This window comes from Pogona vitticeps, chromosome 6, assembly GCF_051106095.1.
Source record: "Pogona vitticeps strain Pit_001003342236 chromosome 6, PviZW2.1, whole genome shotgun sequence".
NCBI lineage: Eukaryota > Metazoa > Chordata > Lepidosauria > Squamata > Agamidae > Pogona > Pogona vitticeps.
Genome location: NC_135788.1, coordinates 109972423 through 109986229, shown reverse-complemented (window position 1 = coordinate 109986229; position 13807 = coordinate 109972423). Strand labels below are relative to the sequence as shown.

Sequence of the window (13807 nt, the reverse complement as noted above, 5' to 3'; positions counted from 1 at the left end):
TCCAGGCAAACGTGCTTTGACAGGAAACATAAGGGGCTAAATTCTTCAAAAACCTGCATGGCAGAGGTGGGCAGCTGTGGCCCTCCAGATGTGGCTGGTCTTCACCATTAGCTATGCTATTTAGGACTGTAGGAAGTTGAAGTCTAGCAATAGCTGGGGTGGCAAACAATATGGCACTTCCGCTGCAATGCCCTCCATGTTTGTCTGCAGAGAATGTTTTTCTCGCGTTCCGTTTTTTCAAGAACAATTTGGGTGCAAGAAATTCTCACCCTGATCCCCGACAATAGGGATTCCACACTGTCATTATCAGTATCCTGGACTGAACAGAATGTGGCGTCTTGAGTACTGGGGAAATCGGCCCTCTCCCCGCCTCATAACATCTCACTTGCTCTCATTTGTCTTTCCAGAATCTGTCTCCGCCTCATAGGCTGAGGTGATTCAACAGGGCCAGGTCCAAGCGCAAAAAAGTGCCTCATAAACTATAACTCCCAAAAGGCTATGACATCCAAAGGCTAAGGAACCTCAGTCCCGGTTCAGTAGCTAATTCATGCCTACTTCCTCTCTTCTTCCTCTTATGAAACAAGATGTTTGCCCTACTTTTCCACTGAAACTCGCCAGTGTTCTCAATTTCCTAGTCAGTCACAAGGCTACCCTGTAGGAAGTACAGTAAAAGACGCAGCAAGTCTGATAAATCCTGTCTCAGCGCTGGTGGTCAGGTTTGCCTCACCCGGAACCAATTAAGTTAGGGCCTCACATTAAATGTCGCATCAGTTCTTTGTATGATTCTATTATGCCCAAAATATTTGTGCTTTTGATGTCAAATCTGCTCTAACCATCTGCTGAGGTGTGAGCAGTTAAAAATAGATTGAATTAGAATCTATTTTAGCACCTCTCAATCTCTCGCGTTCAGCCTTTTAGCTGAAATTGTGGTCTCTGGTATACAAACGTAAAGACAATTACAATGCAATCCTGTGTGTCTTTGCCCCGAAGGATCCTGGATTCCTGATCTCAAGCAAGTGGGGCTGCAGTGTTTGTATTTTTGCATCTAATTTTGAATTCATAGTGTAAACACCAGCAATAAAAATTTGCTTTCTGTGTGTGTTTATTGCAGTTCTCTTTGGCACCTGGCTTGATCAGGTCAAAACCTTGTTGACCTACAAAGACCAGACAATTTTTCTTCTTCCAGCCCATGATGAATTGCTGAAGGTGAATACCTTCCCCCCCCCCCCAATCAAAGCATTTCTTTTGACCTTCGTTCCTCATTTCTACCATTCAGGTGCACATCCTTTTGCTGCCAGTCTTAGTATCAGGCCCTGGCAATCCAGGTGCAACCCATGGTATGTATCTCATCTTCCCGGGACCTACAGGGCAGCATTCTCTGCATCTACCCGTTCCTTGGTAAGAACATAGGGTATGGTTACACTGGCAACAGAAGGTGATCTAATCTGGGTTGCTTGGAATGTTTTGGCACAGTGGGGCTTGATTAGATTAGATTGGAAATTGCTCCTGCAGCCTCTGTAGTTGCAATCTAGTCAACCACATGTTGGAGTTGGATTGCTCCATTTTAGTCCTTTTGCCTTCTCGCTCCTTGCCTCCTGTCTTCTCTTTTGTAATAGCTGTCAGCTAGTTGGGAAACAGCCTGCTTCTTTTTGCTTGTGCGTAGGCATTAATGCTCAGTTTTTATACACACAGTGCCATGTTTCAGCCCCGCATTTCTTTTTTTTTCTTAATTTTTTATTTTTTTGTAAGTGGCATAGCGTTGCATTGTTTTATTGCTGAAGTACCCTAAGTGATCCTTAGGCTCTCTTCATTTCTTTAAAAAAAAAACATTACTGCCTACTGTACGACTGTTATATAGTCTTGACAGATGTTGAGCAACATCAGCTTTGTAAAACTGGCAGGCAATAAACGTGTGTAAAGGCGAAGCTGCACAGCCAGGCTGTCATCTTTAGCCCTAGACTTGATATTTTCTTGATATATATAAATTAAAACTTAAATGCCTTCCCCCCCCCCACTTCAAAATAGGACACAGGGTACCATCTGCAGTTATGGCTAGAACACATCCACCTTTACACATCACCAGTGACATGCAGGAAGAACACTCCCTGTGCAACCCTACAACAAGAAAACCGTGTTCATCAGTCCAAATAAACACAGTTTTTTCATTATTCCAAATAAACAGTAGGCTCCAATCTTAGACCAAGCTGGGTTGGATTGCTCTCCATTAGGGATGGAACACTTTATCAAGAACACAATGTAGTTATCATTTTTCGAGCAATCCCAATCATTCCAGCAGGAGGCTATAGAACAAGATAAACTCCCATGTAGCTGGCCTCTTGGACACATCTGCTGTAGACTTTGTCAACAAGAATGCTTCATTTGAGCGAATGAAGGTCAGCAAGATGTTAGATTACAACCTCATTCCTGATGACATTATGAACCACAGGATTAGCCATTTCATGAGGAAAGGTCAAATTAGAAGCCGAGAAAAGATTTTTTAAAGGGTATATTTGTCGTTCATTCATGTTCTAGAATGAACAAACTGGGTCACATGCAGTCTCTCCACAGTTGTTTCTGCACTGGACTGCCTTCTGCTTCATCTCCTTCCTAATATCTTTCTGCTCTTGAAGCCTCCAGGAGTGTCAATTTTGCATTAATAGATGCCCACCAAACCTCCAAAACATAAAATCAGAAATTCTGACTATCTCCAGTTTTGATATTTCCACCTGATTTTCAGAGCTGGTGCAATCCATAGCCAATTTTTGAGTTTGAACTCTGCCCCTCCCCCTCCAGATCCTTCAGAGTTGTCCAGCACTGTTTTACAAGGTGGGTGCTAGGTTGCTTCTTCCTCTATATCACACAATTCCTCTTCTCTGCTTTTCAGGGATTTCTGGGGACTGAGAGAAACCTCCCACCTCAAAGCAGGCTGCTGTCTTCCACCAGCTATGCCATGAATAGACGAAAGATCTTGAGATACTGTTAACCTGGTATGAACATCAACGCCGCCCAGAGTAGATTTTGGTCTAGGTGGGCAGGGTATAAATTAAATAAATAAATGCTGAATTCAAATTTTGGAGAGGGAAATATTAGTGCCTCATTTTCCTTTTGCTAATACACTTGTATACTCATTTTTCCTTTAAGACATAGTCTCTTCTCTTTAACTCAAGAGGCCCTCTTCCCTTTTTGCAGCATGGAATAATCCCTGCTGTGGACACTATTTTAGATTCTGGTGTAAATTCAGGTTTTGAGCAAAGAGCAATAGAAGCTTTCAAAACACGCTGACAGAAAACAGAGCACCCAGCATATAGAAACAGCAGAGTGCGTGGCAAAGCTTTTTTGGACTGTACCATATCTGGCTGTGGTGGTAGTGAGATTTCATGGTTAAATTTTCCCCAACAACAAAAGAAGAGAAGAAGAGACTGACATGTAGAAACCTTAGCCTGCCAAATTTTAGTCTACCTATCTTCTTCACATCGTAGTTTTCTTTCTGCAAAGAATTTTACTGTGAAATAAATAGAACCAAAGATTTCTGCTTTGTCCCATCATTGCTGTAGATAAATCTGTCTTTGTTTTCTGTAATATTTAATATTTTTTAAATTTTATTTATTTATTTATTTATTTATTTATTTATTTATTTATTTATTTATTTATTTATTTATTTATTTATTTATTTATTTATTTATTTATTTATATGCCGCCCATCTAGACATGGTCTACTCTAATCAGGTCTAATCAGGTCTAAATGTAAAAAAAATTCTTTACTTACCGCAGGTTATAAAAACAAATACTGTAAATAAAATACTGTAGACATGTCTATCCTGACTATCCACCAGATGGCGCTGTTGTTCTAGTCATAATAAAGGGTGGTAGGGACAGAACCTACACAATTGATAGATATTAAAATTATTTTAAACTGCTTTAAACTGACTTAAGCTTCATCCCAAGAAGCTCTGAGCTTGGTTCAAAATATGACTAAATCTGAAGCAAACCAGAACTTGGGGGGGGGGGTCACTTTTTTGTTTTATCAAAATCCCCGGCTATGCTAAGGGCCATGCTAGGTGATGTGTTACAGTCAAATTTCCAAATTCTGCTTTTCCTCGTTCTGTCTCCCTCCCAGATGCACACAATCCCTTTTGTATATGTAATGGAGCAACTAGACAGGTATTTGTCCTGCTGTTTGTGCCTGTTCCTCACTTTTCAATATTTATTCTGTCTGCTGCAAGATGTAAGCAGCAGAACTGCAAGCAGATGTGATCTTTTGGCACAAGTATCTATATCTTGTTCAGCCGGCAGGTCTTTTTCCCCCGGTGAATTCATTTGCATTATTTTGACATGCGTTTGGCCTGCACAATTGTCTGCACTGATCCTTTGGGGCCACTGTTGAGCATGTCCAGATGACATCACTGATAATGTGCAGAGTGGAATGTGGTGTGGTGTGAACTCTATTTCTTTTATCTGCAATCTGCTCATACTAGTAAGGGGTCCAACTAGAATACAATTGGTAAACTGTATTTAATTTATTTTCTCCTTGTTTAATTCTAACCTGATACAGCACTGATTTGACACTGATGGCTACAATGCTAACCTGATACAGCACTGATTCAAATACTTGTCAGTTCAGCTTTATGTTACTGGATAAACATTTTTTAAAAAGAAGGAATTTGAATGCCTAAGTATAGCCTAAAGGGACAAGACTTCTGTATGTGGTGTTTGTGTGTATAGGCAACACGTGTATGTGTTTTAAAACCCTGGGATATGTTTTCTGCCACAATGGCTTACAGTGGTTTTGTGGGCAGGAGCAACTACTATAAGAGGCTGGAGATAGGAGTTGGGAAAATGGATGTAATAACGGTAAAGAAGGGTGAAGGGGAAATGTAACATAGGAACACTTGAAAACAATCTCCCAGGATAATTGAACATATCTGTGTGAATGATGACAGTGATTTAAGTGTCAGAGAACGGTTTCTGGGCTCATGCCTTCAAATTAACCCTTTTAAAAATGCCTAATTAGGGCATGTGTGTATCTAATTGAGTCCTGTTGAATTCAACGGAAATGACTCCCAGAGTAGTATATACAAGACTGTAGCCTAAGTGTCTCTTTTCTAAGAAGACATAGGCCCCTGAAGCTTGTAGTCTCCTGAGGTAACCCATACTAGAGCACTCTCACCTGCCCTCCAAAAAACATTTCTGATTCTTTAATGCTAGTCCAGATCAGGCTCATGTTGCTCATGCCTTAACCATTAGATATTCTTTCCTAATGATGCCGTATTTATCAGAAATGAGACAATTATTTTGAAAATATAATTGATGTCACTCTGCATGTTTTGCCCAGTACACAGTGACTTGGAGACTTGTCAGAGCTCTTTGAAGTTTAACAAAGACAATTTCATGTTATCCCTTGTCCCTCATGTTCTCTTGGGGTAGTGGTTGGGGAATCCGACCATTCCATTGATAACTTCAGTGGCTAATTTCAGGATAAAAGAAGAAGCCACGTTGCATCAGGTCGAAGGCCTCTGTGGTCCAGACTATGTCATTCTGTTTTCACCACAATGTCTGCAAGCTGGCTGTGGCAGAATGGTACAGAAGCTGCTGGTGAGATGTAGAAATAGGCCAAGTAGGACACAGGGCTTTTATAACAGTTATCACTCAGAATTTACTGACCCTCAATCTCCATGCCCTTGTAAATGTGAGATGCTGCCTCTGACAGGTCCTAGTGTAGAATTCACCTTTCAGTTCTTTGACAGAGTGATTGGTGGGGTTTAAGATGCCAAAGGTTGAGAATTACTGGCCTGTGAGGATGCCACAAGCCAAAAAGTAGCCAAACACGACCCTCCTGCTAGTGAGACTCTGAAGCATCTGGTACTTAAAGCCATCCTGCTACAAATATTGGAGATAATACATAGGTGTCATGCATTAATAACCTTGTCCTGCAGGGTTTCTGCCTCTCCTGCCCCACAACGGCCTTGTGTTTTGTTTAAACCTGCTTAACTCATTCCTTTTCCACCATCCACTGCCAGATTTGACAAGCTTTCTTGTGCCCAAATATTTCCTGCTGGCATAGCCTGAAGGCAAGTTCTTAGCTTAGCTAGAGCGCCTCGGTCTCAAAAAGGGGAATAAAGTACTCTCCCCACGTAGACATGGAGAGGATGAAGGAGATAAGAAGGGCCATATGCACTCCAGACTAAAATTTTAAAACCCAGACTGTCCTCAATGCTAATTTGAGGCTCCTGTTTTCCGTATGGGGGTGCTTCAAGCTATGTGACAGCCGTTGAAGCTTGTAGACTTGGGTTACCTGAAAACCAGAAACTGGGAATGCACCTCTCTTTGGATCACAGTCTCCAAAACCCCCAGGTAGCAAGGAAATGGGAGATATCATCTAAAAAAAGAAACTTTTCCAGGTTTTGCAAACCTAAGCTTGTGATTTACACCTTTAGCCCCTTTCCCTCAGCTGGTTTCTTCAGCACAACTGCCCACGGCCACGTCCTTCAGGATGGATCAGTTGCCCCGGCATTTCCCGCGCCTGCTCTGTTGCTGGAAACTGCGCAATTTGTATGCCCAGGCATCCCTCCACGGCAGAGCCAGGCTGTTTTTGTCAAGGATTAACCGAGCAGGGTCCGGGGATTCTTCATCGTTGCCGATCACCAGGTAAGCTTTGCCGACTTGAAGATGGAGGCACCGGCACGCCAAATCCTGCTCAGGGACCCAGAGTGGCTGCTCACCCCGCCGAATGGGCACACGGCGCTGGCGGTAGACGGTGAGGACGGAGGCAGTAAATTGCCACCATGTGCCCGACTTCTCCATGGCCAACAACTGTGCACGGAGAACTGCCATTGTGTGCGAAGGTTACAGGGAAAAGAGAGAAAGAAAGATCACACACAGTCACATGACACAGCTCTAATTCTGGAGGTATTACACAATTCCCTTTCAGGAGCTGGACTTACAGTTCCCCAAATCTCCCGCCCAGCACAGCCACTAGGCATGCTGGTTCAGGTATTCTGGTAGTCCAAAGGAAGTAACTTTTTCCGGAGTCTGCTCCTTTTGCAAGTTACTCAGTACTCCCTTCCACGTTACCCATCCTGACGGTTTCTATTTCAAGACTTATGTTGTCATTCTTGGATGTGTCATTCCTTGCATAACCTAGGCTTCCCAGAAAATTTCTTTTTCCAAACATGATACCACAAAGGAGTGAATAATGACATCATTTCCTACATGAGTAAGCTTACACAATCTCACCTCATATTTATGCTTGAAGGTGGGATTTTTCCAGTATTCCACACTTCAAAGCTTTGTCGTTTCCTGAAAATTCAGATTGTTCATGGCTCTTCCTGGGCTGGGGGTGGGGTGGGGAGTAGCTACAGCATCATTTCCTGGTTTAGCATCCCCTTCACCCTTTAATTAGCACAAAGGAGGGGCAGGGAGTTGAGATAGCCTTTCAAGGGGAACTGTGGTTTGGGCTCCAGATCTATATTACCGTAATCTTTCTTGCAGTAGTTCTTCAAATTCATGTGGACCCGTCCTCGTGGCGGCTGACAGTGATTCTGACATTCAGTACCTGGTAAATACATAGGGTTGTGGTGAGATAAGATCATGAATCTTGACTTCGTTCCCACACCAAACCAATACTGTGATTTTGATAAACATGATATGGCTGGATAGCTCAGGAAGGTAGATATCTGGCCGAGAAACTAGAGGTTGGGAATTTGATTCCCCACTGTGTGTGTGTCAGGAAAAGAGCCAGCCTGTGTAGCCCATCGCTGTCATAAAATCCATAAAAGGACATCTTTGGTTGACAACTGGACATGCTGGCTGAGGGAGTCTGTGAGTAACCTTTACAAGCCTAGTTACCGCACAAGAACATAGGAAGTTGTCTTGTACTAGATCACTTGGTCAGTTGCACGCCATCTTGCCAAGCCTGACTAGCAAGAGCATTCCGAGATTTCATCAAGGAGTATTTTCTGAGTCCTTCACAGAGATGCTAAGGTCATTTTGGATGTGAAGTGTGTCATCTGCGACAACACCTGGCTCTCCAGATTTCAGAATCATGTATTTAGGGCCTGACGTATTCCAGAGAACAAGGGACCAGCAGGGCATCCTTTAGGGACGGTGATGGCACTGCTGCTCCCACCACTCTGCCCTCTGAAATGGCCGGCTCATTTGGCCTAGTTTGGAGGGCAGACCTTATTTTAAAAGATAATATTGTAACAACCTGTAAGTACAAAGATTAGGATAGCCGCCCAAGAGCCGAGCTTGACTATTTCTGTGATGTGACAGGTTTGACAGCAAGCTGTTTTTCCCAGGTGGTGTTTGTGTGTGGGGAAGATGTAAAAGTGGTCTCCCTCCCCCATTATGGGGAGTCGTGCAAGCCATGCTACTTCCTCATTAACATGGCTCACTGTTTTATGACATGACAAGTTGTGGCTTCCCTTTGACCACCTGTGAGACAACAGGTATAAACAGAAGACTCTACAGCCACAACGAGAGCTTAGACACATACTGTAACTACTTTATTTCATAGAATCCTAGAATAACGGAGTTGGAAGGGACCATCATGTTCAACCCTCTCTGCTCAATGCAGGAATCCACGCCAAAGCTGCAAGATTCAAGCACAGCTACAGTCCGAAAAAGGAACATTTCAAAAGTAACACGACTAATCATTTGGCCATTGATTAGTGTGCTGAACCACATCTCCATGACATCCCAGAGCATGAGCATACAAAGGATGTGCTGGCAGCAATTTCTGTCACCACTGTCTCCCTTTTGCCGACCCCCAGTCATCCTGGCCATACTAATGTTGTGTTCTGGCTTCTCTATATACAGCCCAATTTCTACTTCAGTATATTCATTTGACAAGGACAGGCATGCACACGGGTCACACAGCAAATGGTGACCCCAGAGTGATGATTAGAAACAAGTAGACTATGTGTGGTGACCCCCAGGCTGCTCCAGACTGTCACCTTCCATCATTAGCAACTTTCTTTACGATTCAAAATGGCTGCCAGAGAAAGCTGAGAAGCCAGGAGAAGAGTAACTGGGAAGCTGGTAGTAGTTTTGTGCAAAATGAGAAGCTGGAGGTTGGGAGAACTAAGATAAATTCCACACATGCTACATTATTACTTCCTAAATGTGCTGCTACCTGCCCTCAGACCATAGGTAGCTCATGACCACAGCAGGTGATGAAGTGGAGCTGGAGAGAAAGAGCTGAGTAAACTTTACTTAAAATAGAAAAGAGGTGAGTGGGGTGACAGCATCACTTTTTACAAGAACGGCCATGTTGGGAAGTCCTTTTCCTTGACAACTTTTGCTAACAGTCAAGATGCTGAATTTCCTACCTCTTTTTATTTCCAACAGGGAGGTTAAATTAGCAGATATTCAACAGTTTGTTACCTCCCGAAATAATTTATTTTAACTTGGAGCCTGTTTTCAATGCCAGTTTTCAGCTCTGAAAGATGCCAGGTAAGGATACAGCACCTCTGAACATGTGCAAAATGTCCTTCTCCTAAGCATGGTCTGTCTTCAAAATTTCACACTAGAGTCAAGGAAGACTGTGAGGTCCTAGAATGTGTTTTTTGGGACAGGAGAAATATTTTTAAAATTAAGCTTCTCACTTTCCTTCAAGAAGGCTGGATAGTGTCTCACATACCGCTCCTTGCTTCTTCTCACCTGCATTCCACTCTTGTGGGGGCAGAGCAGTGGTTGTCATTACTTCTGGAATCCCTAAGGAATGGAAGACATAGGGTAAGTAATTTGATTTTTAAGACAAAAAATATCCTTCACCCAGAAGATAAACTTGAATAAATTCATATTAAGTCCACCTGTTTGCACTTGTTGTTTGCATTTGCTATTCTTCTTTTGTTTGAAAGAGAAAATTGTGCTGTTCAGAAAAAATGAAAATCTGCCCTCAACCCGAAACTACCAGCAAATTTTCTCAGCTCATTCTGGTTTCTGTGATTTCATTAGATCTCACCCACAATATTTCCAAGCTAATCTTGGAGAAGACAGTCCGGATGAAAAGAAAAGAACATTGTTAGTGTTAGATTTGAGAAGTCCAATAACTCATCCGCCAGGAATTTCTGTAATGAATTTCTGGCCCCAAATGCAGGCTTTTAAAAATGGAATTTCCTGAAGTCCACAACCTTACGTCAGTTCAGCTACAGAGGTGGTGTTTATGTTATGGCATATGGCGTATCCCCTGAAAAAGATCAAGAGATTTGCTGGGAAACATGTGCTGCCACAACTGTAACATCATTTCCTGTTTTAGCATCTTCCTGGAGGAAGAACTTCTCAGAGTACCTTTTTACCCTAGGGCTGTGATTGAAAATTTGGAAGAAAGGGCTTCCAGTTCATTATAATTAGCAACATACTGTATATAAAGCCTGACTCTGATTATTTGGTTTGTCTTGTGACCAAGCTGCATATTCTTGAATGAGGTCTTCCGAGAAGCTGGAATTTGATGTAGTGTGCTGTGTTCAATTTCTGAATTGGTGGTCTGTTCCTTTAGATGAAGAGAGCAGGCAAGGAAGTTGCTCAGTGGCAAAGGACCATTTGTAGGCTGACCTTCTGTGGAACCATTGTGAAAAGCTGACACAGTCCTGAGAAGAGCTTAAGCAAGGGGTGAAACTTACGCATGCAGGGCGCATGTGCACTGCGACTTTGCTGGAAACCTTGCATGCAGCGATTGCAGGTCAGGCCGGTGACTCCATTCTTGCACTGGCACTGTCCTGTGGTCTGGTTGCAGATGGCACCAACTGCTCCGATGGGGTGACACTGGCACGCTAGGGAAGAAATATGGTGGGTGAGTTACTGGATTGAAATACCATGAGCTTCACCATTACAAACCACCCCTATGGCTGCTAAAACGTGGGACTTCCTAAGATGCATAGATGTCTTAGGACTGGGTTAGGGTGGCACCCCCCAAATTTGGTTTGATGCACCCCTCCCTGCCAGTCCATGAGTCCCCCTTTGCCAACTAGACTCTCGAACACTACAAATGTTCCCGTGGCTGCATACCATGGGGGGAAATGCAGATGTGATTTGTCGTTCAAACAAAGGGGTGTGCTGCACCTTGAGTGGGAGATGACCCACTTCTTTCTTGAATCACAAGCAGCTGGCAAGGAAACTACATTTCCCGAGGTTCCATTACAGAGGGAGCCATGACAGTTACCTCAGTTTGGAGACTGGTTTAAGGACTTGTTGCCGCAGTGTATGGGGAAAGAGGCTTGTGGTATTTGCCTGTTGAAGCAATGGAGCACTTGAAGCGAATTAGAAAGGGAATGGAATTCATGCTTCTGAACCATTAAAGTCATATATTACCTTTTTTACTCAAACACCTTTAATTCCCCTTAAACGTGTTTGTGGCACACTTCACATACAAACCAGCATAATTCTGATAACTTCATCTATTAAGTCCCATGAAAATGTTAAGGGGCCCAGAAATTTAATGCAAAATTCCCAAGTAGCTCAACAGAACGGCAAGTTTTCCCGAATTCACAGTTTGAGGAAAGGCTTAAATAAAGCAGTTATAGGTTTGCTGGCTAGTGGTGCCATTTCTTTCTCCTCTTTTATTTCCCTCGTGCCTTGTTGGATAAAGTACCCAACTTCTTGGTGACAAAGGGCCGTGTGCTGAATTACTCGGCTTGTGGTTATCCTAAGGCTCAGCAAAAGGAAGAGGTATATATAAGGTTTCCTGCTGCCGATAGCAGTACCCTCTTGTCCCCCGAGCTCACCTTTACAGGCCTTGCTGCTTGTCATGGGGCGGCTGAGGTCCCGCTTAAAACCCGGCCGGCAGTACTGGCAGTGGCGCCCGGCCGTGTGGTGGCGACAGTTCAGGCAGATCCCCCCACTCTGGCGCCCTGAGAGCTCAAAGAGTTCCATGCTGAACCGGCAGCGGTGGGAGTGGAGATGGCAGTCGCACACTGAGGAGGCAGAAAGGGGTCGGTCAGCAACACCAGTTTTCTCTGACTTTAAATGTTCTCCCCTCCTCTCCTTGACAGCTGTTCCCAGCCCTAGAGCTCCTCCCATTTTTTAGATTATCTCCAGTCCTTTACGTTGGGAACCCAGATTGACCCCACTGAGGTGTTTTTATCCAGGAACCTGGCTGGTATTATATAGTCTGTCTACCTGCAGTGAAAAACTCCTGATGAGCCACCAGTTTCAATATCTTTTTCAAAAGTAGTAAGAATAATTACAAGGCTTTGCTCCACACCCGTGACTACATGTTGGAGACAGAAGCCAGAGAAAAATTACTTTTTTGGCCAATGGCAACAATGGCTGTGAGATTCTGGGCACTGTCACTCAAAATCCCACGTCCTTGTCCAAGCAAGATCTCAAACCCCAGATCTGCTGTAGATATACGTCGCATTCCCTGCCACGTGCGTGCTCACCCTCTCCCTCAGTCTCACCCACACATTCATGCGCATCTTTGGGTGTTGCCCGTTGCCAGGGTCGATCCCAGTAGAAGGCTTTGCAGGTGTCACATTCAGGTCCAGCTGTGTTGTGCTGACAATCGCACTGAGGCACTCCTCCGTCTTTCCCCGCTGTGCACCGTGAAGCATGTCCGTTGCATTTGCACCTGCCGCCAACCTGGAGCTCAGCCACCCCGTAGGACGCCTCCTTCCTCCGCAGCCCCAGTGTCCGTGTTGGATGCATGCGGTCAAAGGATACACGGAGATCTGTTGCTGTCACCCAGTCCTGGAGCACAGGACTGTATTCAAACATCCTGGCAGAAGGGCGGCCTGCTAGTGGCATGAAAGCCACCAACCCACCAGTGAGCGGTTTGGGAGCGGTCTGAGCTTCAATACACGCTGCCTCGTGTTCCATAGCCTTCATTATGGTGTTTGTTGGTGGCAAATGGTAACGCCGCCGGCACTGGGTAGAAAAGAATTGAAAAGGCACCCAGTTGCGCCCATAGTCCATAGATTTGTAAATAGCCAGGGATTCTGGCCGTGGGGAGCAGAACCGGAGGGCCACATAGAGAACTTCCACTCTGCGTCCTAAAGCCAAAGTTAATGTGGCATTGGTTGCCGGCTGGGACCACCAGCAGGTGGTGCCGCCATCAGCATCAGTGAGATAATCTGGCAAGTGCGTGTTTCCTTGGCAACGCTGGCAGACTTTGGAGGCTGGGTCGGACGAATCTCGAAAGGCACAGATCCGGCCAGGAGGGTGGCTGCTACCACACGTGCTGGACGCTTCCACCAGACGCCCCGATGCCAGTTCAGACAGCTCAGGTAGGCAGTAGAGTGGGTTTTGGTCACCATCATAGCAAGGGTCATGAAGGTCGGACGCCAGGCCCAGGAGGAATAGAAGGAAAACTGCAAAGCTCCATAGGAATTGAAGCATCTCTGGGGGGAAGGAGCCAGGAATCAGAAGCTAACTATACATCACCTGGAACAGAAAGGCCAAAATAAGTGGTCTCCTATGGCTGCAGTTGCAGAAAGAAACACTAATCCCCACCCCTTCACAAAGATGTATTCACACCTGCTCTTTCGAGAGTTTGGTAATATTGGCAGCAAGTGGCACCACATTGGCTGATGGGTTCCGGAAGTTATACATACTCTTAAACAAAAAAACCCAGTAAGATAGCAACTGGATAGTGTAGGTATTAGTTAATTCCATTGTTTGTGCCATTTTCCTCACTGTTCCTTTTGGTATTTATTCCATCGACTACACAACATTAGTGCTAATCACAAATAACTCCAGTCTTTTGGCATGAGTACTGTATGTGGTATATTTTGTTTGGCCAGCGGGGGTTGTGTTTTTTGGAACACTGCCACTTGTGTTATTTTGTTCCACTTTTGGCTTGTGTGACTGC

General features: G+C 44.3%; 1 protein-coding gene and 1 long non-coding RNA gene across 2 annotated transcripts in view; one reads left to right on the top strand and one right to left on the bottom strand.

Moving 5' to 3' along the window:
* The window catches only part of LOC140701315 (uncharacterized), a 12448-nt gene extending 8920 nt beyond the window's left edge, over positions 1 to 3528 (top strand). The window contains exons 2-3 of the long non-coding RNA XR_012080259.2: positions 1277 to 1337; positions 2885 to 3528. This is a non-coding gene — a long non-coding RNA (uncharacterized LOC140701315). The remainder of the gene's footprint in view (positions 1 to 1276; positions 1338 to 2884) is intronic.
* NTN5 (netrin 5) lies at positions 3060 to 13807 on the bottom strand. Its single transcript, XM_020798966.3, has 6 exons — positions 12399 to 13807; positions 11724 to 11912; positions 10623 to 10772; positions 9661 to 9714; positions 7472 to 7552; positions 3060 to 6824 (listed from the first exon to the last, which is right to left on the bottom strand). The coding sequence occupies exons 1-6, from the start codon at positions 13333 to 13335 to the stop codon at positions 6496 to 6498; spliced, it is 1740 nt and encodes a 579-aa protein (XP_020654625.3). The 5' UTR covers positions 13336 to 13807; the 3' UTR covers positions 3060 to 6495.

Coding starts and splice junctions, on each gene's coding strand:
- NTN5 (XM_020798966.3), bottom strand. CDS start 13,335: ATGCTTCAATTCCTATGGAGCTTTGCAGTTTTCCTTCTATTCCTCCTG. Junction 11,913..12,398: donor AGATGCGCATGAATGTGTGG/GTGAGACTGAGG, acceptor CTGCCTCCTCAG/TGTGCGACTGCCATCTCCAC. Junction 10,773..11,723: donor AAGCAGCAAGGCCTGTAAAG/GTGAGCTCGGGG, acceptor TTTCTTCCCTAG/CGTGCCAGTGTCACCCCATC.